This window comes from Kwoniella bestiolae, chromosome 7 (assembly GCF_000512585.2).
Source record: "Kwoniella bestiolae CBS 10118 chromosome 7, complete sequence".
In the NCBI taxonomy this organism is placed as follows: Eukaryota; Fungi; Basidiomycota; class Tremellomycetes; order Tremellales; family Cryptococcaceae; genus Kwoniella; species Kwoniella bestiolae.
Genome location: NC_089247.1, coordinates 323,842 through 346,733, shown reverse-complemented (window position 1 = coordinate 346,733; position 22,892 = coordinate 323,842). Strand labels below are relative to the sequence as shown.

Below are 22,892 nucleotides of genomic sequence, written 5' to 3'. Positions count from 1 at the left end.
CAAACTCTGTCTGGTCTCGTCTCTCCCTTGATTGACAAGGACGATGAACGGAGTGATCAAAGCCCGTCCTGCATAAAGGATTGATTGTCCTTAAATCTTGTGTCACCAAAAGAAAGGTCGAGCACGACATGATCTGATCGAGGGTATGATACACGTTTCGTACATTAGTTGCATTCAAGGAGGAGTTTACGCTGGAGTGCCGAGACTTGAATCTAGAGTTCAATTTAGTAACCTTCTAGGAGCCAGATTATGGCCAGGAAGACTGACAAATTGCTGCATCTTCGCGTTCGCCTTCGATCAGATGTTCCTGCCCGTGATTGGATCAGACCATGACCATCGACCAACCCATCAATCTAGTTGATCGTTAAATGCATGCATGTTCGTGCTCCCTTCTACAAAGAAGGGGGGTATATGACCTCGACTACGAGGAGAATGAAACGGAAAACAAGAAAGAACGAAACACAAACAATATAATTTATGTGAAAGAAGGGAAAAGAAAATGTCCTGTTTTTGAATCGATAAGGAAAGGTTGGGTCGTTTAGAATATCAAGTGACTGAGTGTCTTGATGATGATCATAAAGTATGGAACAACAAGTCACTGTTTGTAATTTGCTGATATATGAATAGGAAAAGAGAACATCTGGTTGCCCCCTCTCAAGGTCCCTCGAGATGACTGAAGAGTCTTCCCTAATCCCTTGCTTCCTCCTCTTGTGTGCGCTTCCGCTGACTGTACCTTCCCACCACTTGATTTACCCGTTCTGACACCCATCATCCCTCTTGCTCTGCAACGTTTTATACCAAAGCCAACAGACCGACGGCCACACTCCCCACCACACCAGCCACACCAACCATCTGATTTGTGCTAATTGATGCCCGTGTGGAGGCAGACGATCGTTTGAAGATATCAAGAGGGGAGGAGGTGAGCGAACGCTTTCTGGTATTTGTCTGACCGGAGGCCTAATGAGACGAAATCACAAAATGTCAATTAGCAAATTCATTCAATCGACACGGTATTGATAGATCGTTAGTAGACTGAGACTCACGTTGACACCTGTTAATACTTGTGTGGGGAGCATGTTGGGTGGCTTGGCGATGAGGTTCATCTGTACATCCCACACTTATCAGCGTAATCCTGGACAAGGGAGAAACAACCACTCACATATGGTAATTTTGATCCGTCGAATTTGTTCAAGCGTAATTGATAGTTTCCGGTATCGGGGTCGACGATGATTCCCCAATCCTTGAAGGTGGTCTGTGAGAGTATCATTGATAGGTTAGCAAGTCAGGATCATGATATGAACGATGCCGTTCGACGCCTGCTTCCGCCTTATTGGGATGAAAGTCCGACTTTGGGTTGCGTGTGCGAAATACAACAAACCCAACACTGGCTCTGTCTACACTCGTCTATCTCACACAGAGATGAGAATTACTAACTCACAATTTCATTATAATAAGTAATGATATTCGTAGTAGCCGCACAAGGATCTTGCACCTGAACTCTCCCATCCGCAGCGAACGGACGAAGTACGATCGATCCATCATCTTCCAAAGAGTATGTCCCATGCTGGAAGATCAGGACGGCCTGAATACAAGCGGGGTTGGAGGCGTTGGAGTTGTATCGGTATTGCGCTTCTTCGAATTTACCGTCGTTTGTGCTATAACGAGAATTCTCATGTCAGACCGGCACGATACGTAACGTTAGACTGAAACTCACAAGGAATATGACATTCCGGTGTTGGTTGGGTAGTCGAATTTCATTTGAGCAGGTGAACAGAATGTCTAAATGTAACGATACGGAGACGGTCAGCTCAGAGTCTATATGATAAGTAACCGGCGAATAACGTGATCCCAAACATTCATCACAACAAGCTTTCTTCCCGCTCTTCTACTCTCGAATTACTGTTTTATCGCCATATGATCCAATATGACCTCAACGGGATATGATAGATGCACCTCGCGGCAGGCGATATAGTCACTTCCCTCGTGCTTCTAGAATACATTCCCGCATAAACCCCCTCTCCAGCACCGCGTCCCTTTTAGACCAACTCCTGCTCCAACTCCGAGTCGAGATATATAAAAGAAGACACTCACCCCACCAGTAGACACCGCACTATTACTCGACCACGTCCCCTCAAGATCCGTCAGATTGTTCGCAGCGCTTAAATCTCCCTGGGCGAGCGAGAGGGGAAGGAGGGCGAGGGTGAATGAGATGGCGAGTTGGGATAACATCTTGCGCGGGTAAGTATGGATTCTCTAATAACGTTGTTGTAGATTGAGGTAGGTTGGGTTTGATTATATGGATATGTCGATAGGCGATGAGAGGGAGTATCAAGGAAGGGAAAGAAAAGGTTGAAAGGAGTGTATTGCTGGTAGGTGGCGGATGAACAGGGCGGGAGGGGGAGTGAGGTGTGACGCGATGTTACTTTGACTGGATCAGTGCTCTTCTATGGTGTTGCTGATGACGGAGCCTTTCGAGTTGATGGTTCTGATGATGGTAATGATAATGATACTATATTGTACTGTACGCTGTATACGAATAAAAAGGATTTGAAAGGATTAGACTGTTGATGGATGGTTTGTTGTCAAAATGCAAGTGTCAAAGTAAAACTACAAGGTAAAACTGAACAACTGAGCGTAGACTAGACTACTACTCACTGGATTCAGGGTCTCCACTTGACTGCAACACAGCACACAGCCTCCCTGAATAACAATGAAGAAAAGTGCCAAACAACGCGACATTCACCGTAATCCCGTAATCCCCGATCATAGGCTATAATAGGTAAACAAATGACGAAAGTGGCGTGCATAACTTAGATGCATTCCAGCCAAACCACATAACAGAATATACATATCGATGGAGATCTTGCATTGCCAAGACAGACGTGGACATGTTGTAGATAGATGCTCAACATACTCTACATGGATATTGATTGAAAAAGCTATTCTGAAGCGCATGGCAGAATAACGATATGCGAGATTATATCAATCCAGATGTGGGAGAGATTATACGAAACATGGCCAACGTTGGCATCGACGAGAGACCAATTGATGATACACACCTTTTCTAGATCGACGTATAGCGAGCCCTAGGTGAATATCCACTGAGTAGCTTGGGCTCTTCGTCCTCTGGCTGGCCCATCACGTCTGACCATTGACAGATAGCGAACAGATATCCGAGTGAAGCCGAGTGATACTATCTCTAGGATCGGGGTAGCCATGAATATAGAAGCTGGCAAGCTGGGATATTGACGAACCAACAGGTTTATCGCTTAGCCCTAGGTGTGATCCCAACTACATCTTCATCGCCATCGATGTTTATCGGATCGTCATCCTCCTGGTATGTCGTGCTCCTATTCCCATCCCACGCTGGGGAGTTTCCGCGGTGCATCGCATCCACTGGAGGTGATCTCGCATTCGAGATGTGTATAGCCTCGAGAATGAAGGGTAGGGGTTTGGCGTAGCTTGAAGAAGTCTTGACCTATCCGAAAGATTCGGTTTCAGCTCTGATCTGTCATTTTGTAAGGTTCTGTCATGGTGCAATAGATCGTTCGGCCGTCACAGATTGAGTCAACATACCTTCCTTACCATCCTCTCCCCATCACCTTCCAACCATCCCACAACATTCACCCATTCTCCTCTCTGCAGAGCCAACGATTCTCGGTTGATAGGTACTCTACCATTTTCAGGTATACCTTGGGATGCAGAAGCGTAGGAAGAGTGAGTTGCCGAAGAGATATCTTTAAGTGATGGACTTTGACCCATGAGTGGTGTGGAGATGTTGACGAGGATCGTTGGCGAGGGAGAATGGGGGTTGGAAGTTGGTGGGAAGGACGTTAAGAGGAGAAGTGAGGTGGGAGGATGGAATGCTAGGATCCTAACTCATGGTGTAAGTCAGCCGAATGGTTATTCAGATAGAGGGAAATTGGGGACTGAATACTCACTGTCCTACAAATCTCAATTTCTTACCTCGATGTGCGGTACCTACACCATGTAGAGGCAGGAACAACGCAGAAGCTATAAGATCGGTTGGAGGTAGTGGAGGGGGTAACGAGATCAATTGAGGGTTCATCGTCTTTCTTTCCCCCTGGATTGTTATACCTCTGTTGTTATGTTATGTGTCCATGGTGGTGTGGTACTGTTGGCAAACAGCAAAGAATGAAATGATAGGCGGAGAGGTGCTCAACTGTAGGAACCAAACATCAGAAAAAGTTGTAGTCGCGTCAACCTGAAACTTGGTCCATTAGTCAGGGGAAATAAGGGGTAAGGCCACGTGTTGATCTGTGCGTCATATGAGTTAGTGGCAAATCGAAACAGCAGACAACAAACAGACAATACAAAACAATAACTGATGGTGATGTGATGGAAATGGAAATGATGGTGGTGACAAGGTGGATCACTTGTATTGTGTGTACAACACATTCATACAATATCATCCATCCACCATATATATATACCACTCGAGAGTCAACTGGTCTATCACACAAGCGCAAGATCAAACGTGATTCATACCCTCAACCCAACCAACTCATCCATTGAGACACGACAAGGGACAATCCCATCACTCAGCCTGACAGGCCCATATGGCAACATCATTCGCCGATGCGGGGCCATTGGACGACTACTTCCGGGGTAAGCATGCAGGCTGGCACACTTGGCATCCTTGAGCTGATCCATGGACTCGTCATGCTCATGCATAGATGAGACCGAATCATTCAATCAAGACCAATATCCCACCCAAGGACGGAATTTAGATACAGAGATGGACATGGACAAGGACACGAGACGGAGCTCAGGTATATCGGGCGAGTCGGGTGACGTGGTGAGCTCTCCTCCTCTTCTCATCTTAACGAAAGAGGCAGCGTGGTTCTGATATCAGGCATCACATTGTACAGACGCTCGTAGACCACTCACCGACCACCCAAAAAGGATGGACAGGCTCCCTACCCAACTCTGCTGGACCAAGTAGCACTGTACCTGGAAAATTCCCTTCGCCAAGTAGATTATCATTCTCCGATGAGAGTTTTGCCGAGAGGTTCAGATACCTCATCTGCTCGAGTGGGCTGCTGGAGAAAGACTATGTACCTGCGCTGAGTGGTGGGGTTGAAAGTGAACTTGGTGATTCACCTGACCAAAAGGGAAATGCACAGTGGAAGATACCGGAAGAATGGATCTGGAAGGGCAAGGAGAGATGGGATCTGGTACTGGCTGCTGTTGCGTTGTTAGTGGGTTTGGTGATAAGTTTGGGGTTGTGGACGATATTGGGATTGGCGAGTGTGGGAGTAATGGGCATAGGGTGGTATAATGGCTTGATAGCAACGGCCGAGGTGAGTTAGGCGATCTCCATTTAGTATGATAACATCAATCATACCAGAGACAGCTGATCGAATTTCCATATCTCTTGTTCTCTAGAAATCCGACAATGCCCCCTCTCCCTCGGAAGACGACACACCTCAATCACTCGCTCTCACTTCCCTCACAAACTTCATCACCCAATCCCAATCCCTCAACAATACTCTCCTGTCTTCCTTGACTCTTCTAGAACCTCATCCATACAACCTCTACACCCACAACTCCCTTCGAGTGACCCTCCATCGATTCACAGGAGATATGACCGACCACCTCGCTACAGCTACTTCAACTTTGTTGGAACTCACCGATCGTCGCGAATTAGCAGTCTTAGGAGAGATGTATGATATCCCCGTCGTTGGATCGTTCTTCTACTCCAGACGACATCATAACAGTATCACCGATTCCTCGAGTGACGAAGATTACGATAAACCTCAAAGACCAGTATTACCTCATCGATCTTCTTCCCATCCCTCACCTCAGAAACATGCATCACGCCAGTCGACCTCATCTTTACCTGCTTATGCCTCCTCATCTCCTCTCAAGAAACTACACAGCGCACAAAGACTCTCATTCAGCTCTTCACCCGGTTCAGACGACAGATTCACTCATCTACCCGACAAGACACCTAGGTTATCGAAGAGGGCAAGTGTAGAGAGATTACGCGATACCTGGTCTCAGTCACCTAGATTTGAGAGACCAAGACATGAGAGAAGAATTACAGAGGCTGATGAGGAGGATGAACGGGAACATGAAGAGACTACGACATCCGATCCTGATCAGTCCACATCAAGTGACGATAGTACGCCCGTCAAGTCTCAGATACGAAGATCCTCTGATAATGAAGACAACACTTCCAATACGGTGGTTTCGCCCAAATCGCCGGCCGGTAGAGCAGGACTAGGAGTGACCATCCCTCGTACGCCCATCCTCACTCGTGAGACTCCCCGTGGATCTTCCTCCTCGCCTGGTTTCAGACATATCCCCTCGCCGCTCTCCAGGAGATTATCCAATGCAAGCGAACGACTCCAACCTTTACGAACAGCTCCTATGGCTACTCCCTCTAGATCGCTTCCTGGATCAACGACCCTACTCCCCTCACCATTCATGAACGACTCTGCGTCCCTCATACCCCCCTCCTCTGCGCCTCTGAGAGCAGCAATGTCCCTTGATCCAGTCCTTTCCACATCTAGTGCCAATCCAAAGAGAAGGAGTCTCCAAAATATGGTATACTACCATTCCTCCGACGAGAATGAACCTCTCCTAATTGATGGGAGCCTACCTGCAGGTGTAGGATTGACGCGGACAAGATCAATGCCCCTATCGGACCTTCAAGCTCTACGGAGCGCGTCCACAGCTGGAGGTGGTGGTTCTAGAAGATCCTCCCTGAATCCTACCAGTGGTAATCGACTGAGTGTGGGACTAGGAATAGGACTCCCCCCATCTTTCCCTACAGACAAACGATCAAGTTTAAATACTTTACCTCCCCCATCACCTAATCCGTCAATGGGATCGATGAATCTCCGAAGAGTCGAAAGTATCTCTCCGCTAACTACACCCTCACTTAAGGCTAGTTGTCTGGGTATCCATCTCAAGCGAAGGAGATTGGCCTGTTGCCTTCTCGGACTGAAGTTTAAGCAAAACCAGAACGAGGGTTATTGGAGAGATATCAAGGTCATTTTAGATGATCTGGTGGAGGGTATGATAGAGGAGAAGAATACCTTGGAGAGGGTGTTGAGAGATACTGAGAAGGAAGATAAGATAATGAGATCACTCGATTCCCACGTTACTCAAACTCGGGCGAATCAGAGCGAAGGTGGGATATGGTCCGCCTCAGCTATCACTTCGGTTTTCCCCTTCAATAGGGATTTCGCACCCAGAACGCCTGATGAGGTTTTGTTGGCCGAACATGTCGATAAGCTCGCGCAGGCTATTATAGGGTGTTGGAAGGAGTTGAGTCTGGTAGCCAAGGGTGAGGTGGGGATGCAGGCGTGGATGGAGGTTAGGGGGAGGTTGGGTGAGGGGGTTAGAGAGTGGGAGAGGGGGAGGGAGGTGATAAGTAGGATGAAGAGTGGGGATATTACTCAACACCTGCAAGAGGATGTGGAACGGGATCGAGATCAGGCTCAAAGTACTCTGGATCAACCTCGAGATGGGAGTGGAGAAGAGGAGTTGAGCACCGAGGATCTACCAGAATTCATGCAATCTTGGATATGCCCTGAAAACGAGAACCCTCCGGATCATACCCAAGAGAATATCCTCCCACCCGTAGGAAGAGATATGATATTTGAAGGTTCCTCCGATCTACCAATCTCTGAGGAGAAGGTTTACCTGAGTAAGCTCAGTAGGGAGGAAAGAATCAAGTTGACAATACAGGCTAGAGCGCAGGGTGTATCCGTACTTGATCTGATCAGGAGCTCTAGTGGTGGTGAGGCTGGGGATAGACGGGAAGGGATGAGGGAGATGAGGGAGAGAGGTGGAATGGTCGTGGATGAGTTGAGGGGTGTGATTGGGAGTATAAGGCGGATGAAAGGTGGCGAGGTTGAGGGAGAAGGATCTACTCAAGAGAAACAGCCGAATGGCACGCAGAGGATTGATATGTCCCGAACGCCACTTCCACTTGGGGATCGACAATTCAACGAAAATATCAATATCGGTACGGCCCATGTGGCGGAAGATGAACAACGAGGTAATACTAAAGGTAAAGGCAAAACCCCCACAAGCTCTTATCAAGATCATACGACCCGAAATGGAAGCAAAAAAGAGAACGATAATGAACGATCACAACACGTACAAATACGAAAAGCGACGAATGATGAGAATGGAAATGAAAATGGAGATAACGGATTTATGTTGGATTTGGATTTGGGTGAATTGAAGAGGAGTATACCTGTACGACCTATGGGATCTCATAATGATTATGATGAGGGACATGTTTTAGAGTAAACTTGTCTGTACTGAATGAATGTGAGCATGTATTTCATGGATTAGGTGGTACTGATCTTCCCTATCTACACACAAACTCGACGAGACAGCCCGTTTCACTGATCGAAGCTCATGACCCAATCGACCGATCTGCCACATCGACAGAAACGTTTCTGGTTGTTGCTCATTATGACGATTAATCCCTTTTGCAGCAACTACTGCGCACTCCTTTGTAGTGCTCGAACAGGATATGATTTGATATGGAAGAATGAATGGATATGATGTACTCTCAGGGATACTCCTCGATTCGGACGGGAGAGTAGAAAGGACGAGCCGAAAGGATGTCTAAGCAGATTAAAGTGTTTCGAGGGGAAGAGAGATCGATCATTGATCGATTGGGTCGAAAGGATCAGACCTGTTTTCTGACGAGTCCAGTACAGTAAGATCATGATTTACATTTTGTCGACTTGACTTGACGAGCTGATCTCGTCGTTTTCCCTGACTGCTTACTGTGTGTTTCGTTAGTTGACTTGATCGTAAACTGTAATTTCGATTTGTAAGAACATCATTAAAATCATTTGACTCTGAAGTAGTGACATACTGCCGAACTCATATTCGATTCAGTGAAGGTGAAGGACACGCACGAAATAAATTCGATCTGCCTTATACGACCGACGAGCGACGAAGAGATTGAACGATACCCGCTTTTGCTCTAGGCACTGGACATCAACAAACAGCAGGACTGCTATCCCCAACCACCAATGTCATCTCATCAACCATTGTCCAGGTGGTCTACCACCTCGCTATACCTCTTGTTATTCTCATTATCTCGCTGTGTACTCGTCAACAGTCAATATGTCCCACCTCAGGCTTTGGCGTATAGGAGGTCGTATGTAAATGGTAAATTATCGGGGAGGGGACAAGAGGTAGGTCTGATACCTGTTGCGCTGTCCCATTGTCGGATGCTTCACATCCACAGTCCTCTTGATTCGATATCCTAATGATCCTTGACTGATTCTGACCCTCCCCTACAGGCAAAAGGTAATTCCACCTCACCCCAAGGCGAGGCCACCGCTTCAAAAGACGGAAGTGGAGATGCCACCTCGCAGTCCAAAGAATTATGGTTAAAGTCCCATGATGATTTCTGCGTCTACGGGTTGGGAGAGGAAAATAAGGGGAAGATGATTAGTGAGTCGGTGGATAATGTGATTAGCTATTGTTCAAAGGTAAGTCACTCATCAATACTTCTGAAAAGCTCGTTCAGAGAGTTAGGTGGAATGATAGTCATCTGACTTGATCTTGCCATGTCGTATAGTCCGGCCATAACACCAGACTCATACCTGATGGGACGTTAAAGGGAGTAACATACGTGAGGACCCCCTCATGGGTCCAAGTGAGCGGATCGTAAGTCGGTTTCCATTTACTCTCAGACCCCGTCAATACTTGATGGCTTCACCTTATACTGACAATTGCTCATACACTGTAATGCAGAGGCGATTTCAGCCTGATTGGGATCTCCCCGGGAGATACCGGCGCTCAATTCGATTCGTCAGCTCATACTCCTCAGGGAGCATCTTTGATCACTAGTATAGGCGGTGATCCAGCTAAGGACTGGGTTGTGAGTATTTGTTCCACGCCCATGTTGACCTCAACTCTACTCCTGCAGCTTTCACTGATATAACGTGAACTCCGTTTCAGACGATGATCTCCGGTCAGACTTTCTGCGTTAGAGCATGTTTCGGTGATTCCTCGTGAGTACTGCAATTTCAAGCAACACCATCCCCGATGCAAGGTAGTCTCGAGAGGTCATAACTGATGAACCATGACTGCAGCTTCTGTCCTACACAATATGACTCCCTGGGATGTTACTTCCTTACCTCGAACGGAGTGGGATGGGACAACGTCTACCAGGATTGCGAGGGCGATGATGGTGATCCGCCAGGTGTGATTGATGGACAGACATATACACCTGTACGTACATAAACCTGTCCCAACTCCTGTCATTCTTCAACGATTTATATATATGGGATCGTATACGGGTATTGACTGCTCCGAGGGACTACAGGGAAACGGTCCAGTCCCTACCCCATCCATACCGGCCGTATCAAATTGTCAACCCGGCTCGTCCATCCAGAATGGCCAGACTGCCGCTGCGGGGTCGAAGAACGCCTCAGCATCAGGATCAGGAGGCGGTTCGACTTCCTGGGTACCTGTTCAAACTTGTGTACCATGTACTGCCACAGCTTCGGGTTCTGGTTCCGGATCATCAGCGCCATCCGCTTCCGCACCTGCATCCTCATCGGATGCGCCTAAAGAAGGTGGTGGAGGTAGTGACCAATCTGGTGCTGCATCAGTGTCGTCATCTTCAGGCAACCCATTCGCAGAAGGGGGATCAGCCGGTTCGACAAGTGCAGCTTCAGCTGCTGCTTCTGGATCAAAATCCGAAGGCACATCAGCCGCTGAGGGAGGCACAGAGCAAGTTGGCGTGACTAAGCTTTCCCCTTCCTCTGCCACGGCATCTTCTGGTGAGTCCGAGGCAGCTATCACTCCTGCACCTGCACCTGCTTCGGGGGATCTGAGCGCAAGGGGATTAGACCAATGGTTAAATCTCCGACGAGGCGAAGGCGAAGGTGAAGGTGGGAGAGAAACGGTTACTTCAGGAGAGCAATGTTGCTTTACCACCTGGACACCGTCCATCGTAGGCGCCACCGCCAAACCTACTGGTACCGCTGCGGCAGGGAATGGAACGGGGGTAGGTAAGAATGGTACTTCCTCAGGATCAGGATCAAAGAGCGGTGCGAAGGGTAGTTTGACAGGGACCAACACTGCCGGAACGAGTGCGACTGCCAGTGGGAAGAATGGAAATGGAACCGCTGGTCACAACGGGACGAACGCGAATGGGACGAATTCGAGTGAGAGTTATGGGTCGTCTTTGTACCGGGATAACCTATATGTAGGGGTGGGGAGATTGGCGGGGTTGGTATTTGCTGTTGGGGTTGGGATGGCTCTTGGTGGGCTGACGTTGGTTTGAGGTGGTTCGTAGTAAATATTGTATCACTTGTACAATAATAAGAAGAGTCGGATTCTATATACCCTTGTATCGATATAATGACAGTATGCAATATATCCGATCCATCACGATGATAGCGCTCGCCATCTGGAATATGTGCCTACGGAAAACAAGGATCACATTACTGGGAGTGATCCTGCCGGTTGTCATTTGCTCGTGTAGTTGCCTAGACACTTCCCGTGTCGAAGGACAACTCAACACATGAATCAAACATAGATGTGCATGTCACTAAATATACAAGATACCAAACGAAAATGACCCTCCGAATCCTAACTCGATCCCGCTCCCCATAGTTGTATTCTGCCACTTGTGTTACCACCTAGGACGTGATCCACTATACTAGGGTGCGAAGCAGTGGCGGCAGGCACAGCGGTGACTCTGTGAATTGGGACAACATCAGCAAGGGACAGTAACGTACACTAGAATGTGGATGTAAAGCGCGATGGCGGTAAAAGGAGACTTGTCCAATTCAGAGACAAAGTCCATCCTGGCACGATCTGACCCATTCCTCTAATGCACTTCCGATGTAATCAGACATAACCCCACTCACACGTCATTCCACAACTGCGCGATCTTCTCTCCATTCGCAGCGACAACATCCAAGCTCCTCTTCATATTACCCACCGTGAAATGCGGCATATAGTCCATGTTCAATGACCACTGCGCACGCAGGATGGTCAACCATCGTCCAGTCTGACAATTGTGCGGGACCTGCTTGGAAGGTTGGAAATGCGATGGTGAGAGCGGGGTGGAAAGGAGCAATGAGGCGGGTTGGAGGGACCATACTGCGGAGTCGGGTAGTCAGCATATGTCGATCAGGACAGCAAAAGCAAAACGGGAAGTATGATTAAGAGAGTTGCTATTGGGGGACTGAGGGAACGGTAGTGGAAGAGATCCACATACCTCTCAACTTATCATCATAACTGGTCGTCAAGACCCTCCTTCCCCAGGGATCCCAATAAGCCGAACTGCAAGATTTGCCATGCTGCCAACTTGCTCTCAACAACCCCTGACCCTTCTTCGATTGCATGTATTTCGATACTTCCTCGTAAGGCGTCTCACTCGTTATGTGCGTATCATTGTCCGCGTCACCGTTGGTGTCCGTGACGGGCGATGGCAATGAGCCAGGCTTGATGGATGATAAGGCCCGAACATCCCAAAGTCGGAGATGCTGGTCATTACCTGCTGTTACGATCAGATGCGGCATGAGAGCTGGATTCATGGACGAAATTTAGCAATTTTTCCCCTGCAACATGGTTCATCTTATTAGCCGACTCACGATTGACACTAACTCCACCCAACTTCGCCGCCCTCCCCTCATCCTGCACGATCCATCTCCTCCTTTCCTTCTTCCCTTCACGAAAATCGCAATGCGTCAAACCACCGTACCGATCCGTTATCCAAGCTTCTTGACCATTGGGCAGCAAGTCAAAATGCGTGACTAGGGTATTCTCATCTTGGAACGAGAATAATTCGGAGGATTTGAGGGTCGAGAAGTTCAGGTGACGCAGGGAACAATCGTATGATGAGGTGAATAACTATTAATACGCGCAGATTATTGAGCTTTTGTGGTGTATTGACATTAGAAGGACACAATCACTCACCCCTGATCCATCTACTGGATCAACTTTCATCGAAGTGATAGCACTCCTAGCATGAGCTTGTACTCTCCATACTCGACCTTCATGCGTCTCTTCTTCCTGTTCCTCCTTGACGCCATTCGTGTCATCTTCCGATTTGACAATCTCCTCAGGTGCTCCAAGGGCGTCCCATCTGGATGTCGAGCACACCAAAGTTATGCGTCAGCTAATCATCCCATATATCACATTACGGTCATACATCTTCCTGGTATCTGCTCCGACTCGCTGATCCGCCAAGGTGTTGAGTCAACTTATCGAGAATCACTTTCTTCCTTCCATAGGTACTCCTAGTCCTTGTCCAGTCTGACTGATCTTTCATCCTGACCATCCCCATCCGAGAATACAAAAAGCACTCACATCCCCAACTGTCCAGACTTATCTCCAACAAATACCAGAGTCTTGCTCCGCATAGGATGAACAACCATACTGAACACCCTGTCCTCCGTAACCTTCGCATTCGCTTTCAGTTCCATATTCTTGAAAGCGGATTTCAATCGAGCGACCTCGGTAGGGACGGAATCGTTATCTGCATAGGCGTCTTTGTTTGAGTCTGAGTTCGTAGGGTATTTACGAGGAGTAGGGGAGAGGGATATAGATTTTAGGTATTTCTCCTGGAGGTACGAAGATTCGGATTAGTTCCTATCGAGGTAGTAATTGTAGACGAGCGTCCAAGTCGGTAGAGTGTACCGTATTTGGGCATGTTGAAGAGGATGACCATATCCATTCCGATCCACTTGACTCTGTCCAACGCGTATAACACTTGGCACACACATTCCTCTGTGCGACTTGAAGTCAAAAAGTGACTCACCAATCCCTCAACCTCCCCCTCCTCAGGCTCCTCAATCATCTTCCCAACATCCATAACCTTCTCCCTCTCCTTCCTATTCATAACCCTCAAGACCTCTCTTTCCTTTGCCTCATCCTCCATCCGCACCTTCAGCGTCTCACTATCAGCTTCCAGCCCCGCCAATCTCCCAGACCGTCTTCTCGGACCCTCATCGATATTCGCCGTGGGAGGAGCCTTTCGTTTCTTACTTGCTGGTTTCGGTTTGGGCGAGGCGGTGGATCTTGCGAAGGGAATTTTGGATGAGCCGTTGGGGTCTAGGCCTAGGGAGTCGAGAAGGGCTCGGTTTTGGAGGATTGTCTTTTGACGTTCGAGCTCGCTGATTACCTTGTGTCAGTATCTTTCTAGTCGTAAGGATGTGGAGGTGAAGAGGAGATGGAGCCTACTAGTCGTTATCTTCGTCGTCCATTTTGCTGGGTTTCAATTAGATGATGGGATTGGTGAAGGTGCAAGATCGATATAATGGGTCCTGGTGAGGGATAGAGGCTTGAGGTGTGTGTTCGTCGTGGATAATGTCAAGATAGAGGAGAGAGAGAGAGATGTAATCTTCCTGGTGATTTCCATGTTCAAGTTGATCGATCGAAGGGGAACGCGTCCAAAGCTCAGTCACTCGCTCTCATTTACCCTGAATATCTCATCTCACAACCTGACGCGAAAAGATTCAAGTTGAATCGAACTCCCATGCATCATACTCATCTACATGAACAACTATCAGAGAAAGATCAGACCGACCAATACCAGTGACCGGGCAACGCAGCGACCAGAGCCGACCAGCGAGAACCGACTGTAGAGACAATCGAGACGCAGTACACACTCAGGACGGGCGCGTGACCGATGATAGCTGGGATAGGGATTGATATCCTCTCCCTAGCTCGATTCAAATCATTATTGCTCAAGAGGGACCCAAGTAAATTGGCTAAGAGGATATGCACGGTCAAGGAGTATGAGCTGTTCAGCGAGCTAAGCCACGAGCAATCATCTTCTGGTCGACCAACGAAGGGTGAGGCTCCGAGTAATGAAGAAGGAGGGTTGATAGATCATCAGCTAAGGTTCTTATCATGTCGGTGCGTTGTCCTCTCGTTCCTCAACCAAGAATCAAGGTGAAGTTGAAGAGCGGTACCATCTGTGCAACACTCTACACCTACACCCCTGAATAATGCATGAGACCTAGCTGACACTCCCAAACGCAATCGCGACGACTCCAGCTGGGCCCTAAAAGAAGCAGCCTACAAGTCCCTCTCCCCTCACCTCCCAGGAATCACATGGAAAGACCTCCAGATAACGCATTCTCCCATCGGTTCCCTGGTCTTGTACCCTACTAGGAAGGAATATCGAGAGAGGTTCGAGCTGCTGGGTAGTCTGAGTCATGATGCTGGGATGGTCGTGGGGGTGGTCATTGCTCAGTTTAAGGGTAGGCCTGGGGCAGAGGGGTTAGCGTGAAGACACGGAATACGACGATATGGCTTCGACTATCGAGCATCACTCTGGCAGTAAATGCCTCCAACGTGGGCATGAAGGGGAAAGGAAGGGAAGAGAACGACTTGGTACAAACACCTGCATTAGCTCATCAATAAGATTTGGAATATGCCCCAAAGTTACATTTTACAATTACATACATCGTCTTATCCACTATACCTAGCAGCCTATTCCTACACACACAAATATAATTCCTAGACGATATGATATTATATGATATGTTATGATAGAACAATGCAATTATTAATGTACAATATCTATACACACTTCACCCCATACCAATACACAAATATCAATCCTGATCTAGATCCCTCTTCTGTCTAATCGAATCATAAGGTAAGCAATTCCACAATCATCTAGATCGCACTCAACATTCACATCCTCCTCCCACCCCTCACCTCATTCCGTGTATTCCCATTCCCTAGTCCAAACCGTCCAATCATCCCTCTCATCCCCTGTTGTTGGGTATTCCCCGGACCTTGAGTCTGAGCACGGGCACTCCCCAAACCCAATCCCAATCCCAAAGCATTCCCACCAGTCGTACCAGGGACGATCCTCTCAGTAGTTCTCAATGTCCTCCTAAGCGTCGCTCTCTGTCCTCTACCATTGAGATCCTGGGCTTGAGGTCGGGTAGGAGTGACACCAGGGGTCGTAGTGGCATTCCGCTGGCTTCGATTATTAAGGCCCATACCCAATCGATCTTTCCATAATCTTGGTTGCTGATAATTCCTAACTTGAGATTCCGAGTGGGGGAACTGTCGTGATGAAATAAATATCAGCGATCATATATAGCTCAATAGCCAAAATTTGAGGTCACCGAAGTGAAACATAAGTTTCGGAATAATATGAATGCAGCTATCTCGATCAAGCCAGCTTCCATGTCTAGAAAGGGTGTCCAAGACAACAGAAAGCAAGAGAAAAACTCACCTGACCCCTATTCCGTGCCATCCCAAACCTCCCAACCCATTCCCCCACTAACGTCCCCGACCTCCCCCTCCCTCCTCCAGGTAATCCAGCAAGATCACCCGGTCTATCCCTCATATCAGCACCCAAGAACTGTTCTCTCCTCAACCCTTCACCCATAGGCTGATTCGCCGCATTCGCATTCGCACGTTGATCCCTCATTAGAGATCTTTGTCTCCTCCTCTCCTCCTTTTCTCTCTGTCTTACAGCGTATCTATCTCTCCTTACATCCAACGCATTGGGTGGTTTATTCCTACTCACTTCCCTAGATCTACTGAATATTTTTCTTCTGCCATCCCTGCCCAGCGGAGAAGGCGAAGGGGCGGGATCAGGTAACCCCCTATTCTTCTTCCTAGGCGGAGATCTATACACCGCCTCCTCAGTCTGACGGCGATACATCAATTTCTCCCATACGCTTGGTGTCCCCTCCCTATCCCCCCTACTTCGAAAAGGATATTCTCCCCTTACGTTATAGAGGGTCGTACCAGGTCCACTGGAGGTGTTCAAGTTCATCATACCAGGATAAGCAGTGTTTGCCAGAGTTGGTCGGGGCTGATTCGGTATGATCGTTGGAATACCTCTCTGAGGGGTGGGCAGCATCGTAGGAGCCTTTCCACCAGGTTGGACCCCCTCGGCCCAATTTCGGATGGTCACACTATCATCTGGGCCGAGATTATCCTCCTGACCCTGTCCCTGACCTTGGGATGGTCTTCGGAACATTCTTTGCCAGATTGATGGTCTGGCCATACCGTTCCAATAACCTTGTTGCGCGTACCCATTCATCTGGGGTGGATATTGGAATTGCTGAGGTTGGAGTCGAGGAGGAGGAGGCTCCATATCTGAAGGAAGATCTACACTCTCCCGAGCAGGTGAAGCAGGATCAGCATGAGGTGGACCCATCATCCCATTCTGAGGTTGAGGGCGATATCCCCCTGGACCTCCCCAGGCGGGCAGACCTGGTTGAGGATATGCCATAGGAGGAGAAAACATATTATACACCTGAGGCATCGCAGCAGCGTATGCAGGGAGGGTAGCTCCAGAGTAGTATGGGTTGTAGTATGGTGCTGGACCAGAGGGGTGATGTTGCTGTTGGGCTTGCTGGTTGGGTGGGAACTGATCGTCTGAAGAGGGGGATTTCAAGTTATCGCGTTTGGGTGGAGGAGGTGATAGTTCGGGTCGCTCATTGTCAGGTACAGGATGTGATCGACGATGTTCTTCCACCTGTGATGAGCGATGAGTAGATCGGGGTCCATCTCCGATTTGGGGCTTATCTTTCTGGTTTGCAGTTGAGTTGCCCATGACCCTACTCATCAGACTGGTAGTCTTAGGTGGAACAGGCGGAGGCGCATCTTCTTCGACAACGCTCAACCTCCCCGCCCTGGGTGAACTTCTCTCTGACCTCCCGCCTTCTCTGAACCATTTCAGCGTGACTCTCAGTCTACCTCTCGAGCCAGAAGGAACTTCGAAGGAGACGTGATCATCTTCCGAGCGGAGTGATTGCGAGACTTGGCCTGGTGAGAAGTGAATGTGAGGATGAGTGTGAGTCGCAGATCGAGGTTCAGATGAGCTCTGCGTGATAGAGATGGGATCAACGGGAAGTTGGGACAATCGATGTGACGAAGGGCGTGATACCGGTTCAGCAGATGGGATAGGAACCGAAATTGTATGAGAGAGTTCGACAGGTGAAGTGACTGGTGGAGGTGGGGGAGCAGGTGGTGAGGCTGCACTTGGTGCAGGAGCTGATGGCATTGCTCTTGGTGTCGATTTGACCGACATCATCGCAGTGGACGGTGGAAGAGGGATAGCAGCAGCCTGAGCACCTGGGGTTGGAGGAACAGATTTGTTGGATCGGGGTTTGACTGAAGGCTGAGGGGCAGGTGTAGACGCCTGAGTAGTCGATTTGAGAGATTCTGGTTCGATGTACTCGACAGTTGAGAAAGCCACTGCGTGCTCATCTACTGTTCGTGGAGGCTGTGATGAACGGTCAGCAGCATTAACAACGACTGTTCGTATGAAAGACGACTCACCAAAGTACTGACCTGTTTAGGGCTTGAGAACAAGGTAGCGCCGCTCGGAGGAAGAGGATACATGCTGGGCTCGAAATGGGCCGTCAAATCACCAAGCGAGGGATCACGATGTTTTCGACCGAGAGAAGTTGGTTTGGTGAGACCATCAAACGAAGGCTGGGGAGTAAGCGCCGGACGAGGAAGTGGCATCTGCTGCCTGTGCGCAGGTTCTTTCCTCGAGATGACCGTGGAAGCAGCGGTCGGAGCGGTAGGTGGGAGCGGAACATTTCGAGGGGAGAGAGGTTCTTGTTGTTTGTCAATTGAGGGGGAGGTTCGGACAGTTCCCGTCCGGCCAGTCCCGGTGGGCAAGGGCACTTGGCCTGCTCTAATGACAGTTGCTTCGCTTGGTGGGGCTCTAGTAGCCGGTCCTGAGGATGCCATGACTGTCTTGACCGAGGCAGGTACCTTGATAGTCTCGGCTTGAGCAGCAGAGGTAGCTACGGACAGTGGTAGAGGTTCGCGCGAAGCTCGAATGACAGTAGCGTCGGAAACAGCTGGACGAGCTGGCGGACGGGCTGAGCGAATGTCTGTCGCCTGGCTGTGAGAAGACTTAAGAGGTGGCTTCGTGGTAGCTTGAGATTGAGCATGAGTGGAAGGTGGCAAAGGTTGATTGGCAGCTCGAACGACAGTTGCGTCCGAGGGAGGCTTAGCCTTAGTTGATGGAGCACCAGGTACAGGTAAGTGGTTCGAGCCCTGTCGAGTCAATGCGGAGTCAGCTGACTTTCATACCAGTATTTGATGCATGTAGCTCACCTCGTAGTGGTGTTCCCTATGATCCGTCAGAGTCCTCTCACTTGCCTTGCTTCTAATAGGTACAGCAGACGTGGTCTTACTCCGGGCCAATTGACTCTGAGAAGCTTTCTTCTCCACTAATTGATCGCTCCTGACCGAAGGAAGAGTAGTACTACTTCTCGCGGACCTCTGACTCCCCTTCGTCCTACTCCCGCTCCTACTTTTACCCAACAGCGAGTCCAATCGTCCAGTAGTAAAATGCGAGCTGGAGTCCACCCTTGGCGGTCCTTCCGTTTCAGCTAACATATCTAATGGTAATGAAAGAGCAGAAGCAATATAGGCTTCTCTTTCAGCATATTTGGCGGAAGGTGTAGGTGATGGTACGACTTGTTCTCCAGGTACGAGGGATCCTCTGGTCGAAGGTGAACGGGACATGATTTTCGGTTCGGAGGTAGTCTGTTCAGCAGATGGTGGTCGGGCGAGCAGAGGCGTAGGTGGTGGGCGTGTTGGCTTGGCTGAAGAAGTTGGAGGACGCTGTGAGTGTGGTTGAGCAGGTTTAGATGAAGGAAGTGGTACTTGGTGGGGAGTTTTACTTGAAGGAGGTTGTGTCTCTATCGTAGGTGTTTTCAGGGGGTTCTGGGATACTTGGGCTTCTCCAATGTTACGCGAGGGGACAGGTTTCTGGGTTAAGGGCGGTCGTATAGTCGTAGCTCTCGAAGCAGGCTGAGAAGGGGGTGTCTCCGATCCGTTCACAGTCTCCACTCTAGCTTGTAAACCCAAATTCCTCTTCGAAGATCTTTTCGATAGATGGGTTTTGGGAGGGGAAGGAGCAGGAGGTTCAGCCTGAGGGCCCATATTACTTCGTGCTCTGGCTGTCTCCCATGCTCTCTCCACTACTGTGCTGGGTATCGTGCCGTTATCGGACGGTTCTCTCCACGTCCAGTCCGCTGATCCAACTCCGACACCTTGACCTAGACTCATTGCGGATCCAGCTCCTACTACACCTTTATTAGGTATCTCTTGTCTCCACTTCTTGAATTCTGAGTATCTCCTATGCCAGGCTTCTACGTCTTCAGGCGACAGATCCTCGTACATACTTCCCTCAGAGTATTTCTTTTGGGTTGGGGCATTTTGAGGGTTCGGTAAGGGCACGGGAGCAGGGGCAGGGGCGGGTGGTACAGTACGTGGTGCACTCATGGTGTAAAGGTAACGGAGATGAGCTGAATGGGATGGTGAGATGAGATGGCGAGATGGAAGAAGAGAGTTCGAGATGCGATCGCACTGATATCTGGTACACATTAGCGGCAGTACATAGCTTTTTTGAGAAGTGTTGACAAATCCAACGACCTCACTCACCTGCGGTATTAGTCGACAATCGAATAGTGTTCAAAAGTCGCTTTTGAAGGGCACAGGTGACGTCCTTACCTCGTGTTTACGTCGAAATGAGAAGGGGATGATCCGTAAAAATCGGAACTACCGAAGACGGCAAGAGGACGAGCTATTTGATGGTTGCCTGATCCGCGACGATTTGATAAACTCCCCTTGTGCTCAGCTGTACGTCGCAGGAGGATGTATGTAGATGTGTATTGGATTGATGAGAAGGTCGTGAAGTGTGGTCTGGTACAGTAGGTTGAGATCGGCACTTGACAAGGTTTTGTAGGGTACCGATAAAAGGCGTGTTTGGTGTGTGTTTTTGATGGGGAGTGGTGGGGGTATTACTTCGCATCTTATATAGACTGTATGGGATGGATTGGTATGCATGGTGGTGGTACATTGTGCTGAGTTGTGAGCCCAGTCGATGCATGGAATGTAACGTATTGTTATTGATGTTGAAACGACAGTGTTGGTGATCAAGATGTGTGTCTTGTCTTTTTGTCTGTTGTTGGGTGTTTGGTGAATGATTTCTTCACTTTTCTTATTGTTCCTGAATTGGTGGTTTGGATCCGAGTGGTGGGTGGGTGTCCGTGGTCTGTGCGTCCGTGCGCTGTGTGTAGGCACATATTGAGTGATGACGACGACTGATGATCGACGTGGACCAAATGAGGTTACTCTCCCTACTCTTCCCCCTTAGAGCTTTTGATCTTTTTCATCTCTGTATGCACATCTTCATGTTGACGTCCACCTGTCCGCTTATCCACTGGTTTTGACAAGCTAATACCAATCCATCTTCATTGCAATCTTCGTATACGTGTTACTGATCAACCCATACCCAAGTACTAGCACACCCACCCCAAACCCCCCTTATCCTTCCCTGCACATCCACTCGAGTCAAACCCGCTCGATCCTGTTGATCTCCCAAAGCAAGATTCCCATGTTCGTTCCACCCACCACTCCATAATCCCTCTTCTTCTCCATGCTTCGATCTGAGACGGACCAAAAGATGTTCCGATCCAGCTACGATCCTCACCACTTCCAATCCATCCGGTATTTCCACCATGTCCCTTTGCGAGGTTGCGTTTGACCCACGAAGTAGTTGAGAATGGGTATTTGATCCTTGTGAGAGTAATTTGTTTGACCGAGTGAGGAAATAAGACCCGTTCCAGGTTGCTGCTATACTTTTTATATCTTTGAGTAGATGTATATCCGTAATTTGTCCTTTTAGGTTACTTCCCCATCCTAACACCGTCCCATCAGACAACAATGCTAAACTATGCGAGGCTCCCAGTGATATGTCCACTATTCTCTCTTCTGGCGGTATAGGCAGTTTGATGAGTGTGGGAGGAGATGTCGTAGGTCTCGAGACACCCTTCCCTTTTCCTTTCCCTTTACTTGATGTGGAACCAAGAGTATTGCTGGTGGAATTACTCGACAATGTCCCGCCATCCAATTCACCTTTCCGACTCGCCCCCCAACCCATCACTCTCTGCTTTCCACTCCCGTCAGAGATAAAAACGATAACATGTCTTTGACCTCCCCTGATCATTTCCACTTTCTCTCCTACAGCCAATCCCAGTTCTACCACAGTAGGCTTCCGAGAAGCTTGAGAGATGGGTATCTCGGCTGGAGCGTTGAGCGTCAGAGGAGTAGAAGAGGTAGATCCAAGTTCGCCGAAATCGTTGGATCCGATTGATATCACTATTTGCTGTATTCCCTTTTCGCTGCTATCATCAGCTGAGGAACCACCTGCAACGGACATCGATGCAGAAGCTGCGAGGTCTCCAATAGGTATTCGCTGATAGACCACGAAGCTGGTTGTCCAAGTCGCAGCAATCTTCACAGGCTCCCATTCCCCTTCGACCCCAGCCGAGCCAAGTAGGTTCAGAGCTTTCCAACGTGGTTCAGGCTTGATATCATCCCATAAAGCGCATCTCGGTCCAAGTTGACCAAAGGTATTGGTCCCTGCGCCTAATAGTATATTACTCGTCTTAGTACCATTGGAAGAGGGTTGCGAGAGAAGTAAGAGCGAATGAGCAGATGTGGAAACTAAGTCTAGTAGCTCTGCGGAGTCTGGTATAGGAGGTAGGGAAGGGTGAAATATCGTGGGTTTTAGGGTGGAAGTGTCATTCGGGTGGTTGATCGATAGATGGGAGGCTGCGTTGGATCCGCAGGAGAGGAGATGAGGGGGCATCGGGTAGGTCGAGTACTGTTGTTAGTTTGATAACTCTCTATGGTGGATCTTAGGACTGAGATCATCTCAGATAGGATGTCATCGAGGGTGATGGTCATCTTATCGAGTACTGCTTGCTCACTTGGGAGGACTGGATGAAATCGAATGGTTGGGATAGACGGGGTCCCATATTGACGCAATCGAAGTCATTAGCATTCATTCGTATTCCACCTAATTGAGGGTGGCAAAATCATTACAACTGCTTTCTAATGCCCATTACCTT

The 22,892-nt window shown here is 48.8% G+C and overlaps 8 protein-coding genes across 8 annotated transcripts; 3 read left to right on the top strand and 5 right to left on the bottom strand.

The window, feature by feature from the left end:
• Positions 1 to 792: 792 nt before the first annotated feature.
• On the bottom strand, positions 793 to 2,229 carry I302_108058 (uncharacterized protein; the record flags this gene model as incomplete). Its single annotated transcript, XM_019194169.1, has 6 exons — positions 793 to 957; positions 1,044 to 1,103; positions 1,160 to 1,252; positions 1,439 to 1,655; positions 1,715 to 1,779; positions 2,092 to 2,229. The coding sequence occupies 6 exons, from the start codon at positions 2,227 to 2,229 to the stop codon at positions 793 to 795; spliced, it is 738 nt and encodes a 245-aa protein (XP_019044292.1).
• Positions 2,230 to 3,262: 1,033 nt separating this feature from the next.
• I302_108057 (uncharacterized protein) lies at positions 3,263 to 4,069 on the bottom strand (the record flags this gene model as incomplete). Its single annotated transcript, XM_019194170.1, has 3 exons — positions 3,263 to 3,478; positions 3,577 to 3,874; positions 3,942 to 4,069. 3 exons carry the CDS (start codon positions 4,067 to 4,069, stop codon positions 3,263 to 3,265), a joined length of 642 nt encoding a protein of 213 aa, XP_019044293.1.
• A 511-nt stretch (positions 4,070 to 4,580) lies between these two features.
• I302_108056 (uncharacterized protein) lies at positions 4,581 to 8,292 on the top strand (the record flags this gene model as incomplete). Its single annotated transcript, XM_019194171.1, has 4 exons — positions 4,581 to 4,629; positions 4,698 to 4,819; positions 4,893 to 5,324; positions 5,410 to 8,292. 4 exons carry the CDS (start codon positions 4,581 to 4,583, stop codon positions 8,290 to 8,292), a joined length of 3,486 nt encoding a protein of 1,161 aa, XP_019044294.1.
• A 740-nt stretch (positions 8,293 to 9,032) lies between these two features.
• Positions 9,033 to 11,302, top strand: I302_108055 (uncharacterized protein; the record flags this gene model as incomplete). The annotated part of the gene is made up of 7 exons (XM_019194172.1): positions 9,033 to 9,197; positions 9,306 to 9,497; positions 9,587 to 9,675; positions 9,763 to 9,889; positions 9,970 to 10,022; positions 10,104 to 10,242; positions 10,337 to 11,302. The coding sequence occupies 7 exons, from the start codon at positions 9,033 to 9,035 to the stop codon at positions 11,300 to 11,302; spliced, it is 1,731 nt and encodes a 576-aa protein (XP_019044295.1).
• A 308-nt stretch (positions 11,303 to 11,610) lies between these two features.
• Positions 11,611 to 14,234, bottom strand: I302_108054 (uncharacterized protein; the record flags this gene model as incomplete). The annotated part of the gene is made up of 8 exons (XM_019194173.1): positions 11,611 to 11,719; positions 11,892 to 12,126; positions 12,245 to 12,553; positions 12,621 to 12,879; positions 12,946 to 13,114; positions 13,339 to 13,592; positions 13,790 to 14,144; positions 14,212 to 14,234. 8 exons carry the CDS (start codon positions 14,232 to 14,234, stop codon positions 11,611 to 11,613), a joined length of 1,713 nt encoding a protein of 570 aa, XP_019044296.1.
• A 425-nt stretch (positions 14,235 to 14,659) lies between these two features.
• On the top strand, positions 14,660 to 15,265 carry I302_108053 (uncharacterized protein; the record flags this gene model as incomplete). The annotated part of the gene is made up of 2 exons (XM_019194174.1): positions 14,660 to 14,889; positions 15,031 to 15,265. 2 exons carry the CDS (start codon positions 14,660 to 14,662, stop codon positions 15,263 to 15,265), a joined length of 465 nt encoding a protein of 154 aa, XP_019044297.1.
• Positions 15,266 to 15,675: 410 nt separating this feature from the next.
• Positions 15,676 to 20,259, bottom strand: I302_108052 (uncharacterized protein; the record flags this gene model as incomplete). The annotated part of the gene is made up of 4 exons (XM_019194175.1): positions 15,676 to 16,056; positions 16,229 to 18,235; positions 18,292 to 19,023; positions 19,084 to 20,259. The coding sequence occupies 4 exons, from the start codon at positions 20,257 to 20,259 to the stop codon at positions 15,676 to 15,678; spliced, it is 4,296 nt and encodes a 1,431-aa protein (XP_019044298.1).
• Positions 20,260 to 21,253: 994 nt separating this feature from the next.
• On the bottom strand, positions 21,254 to 22,630 carry I302_108051 (uncharacterized protein; the record flags this gene model as incomplete). Its single annotated transcript, XM_019194176.1, has 1 exon — positions 21,254 to 22,630. One exon carries the CDS (start codon positions 22,628 to 22,630, stop codon positions 21,254 to 21,256), a length of 1,377 nt encoding a protein of 458 aa, XP_019044299.1.
• Between the last annotated feature and the right edge of the window lie 262 nt (positions 22,631 to 22,892).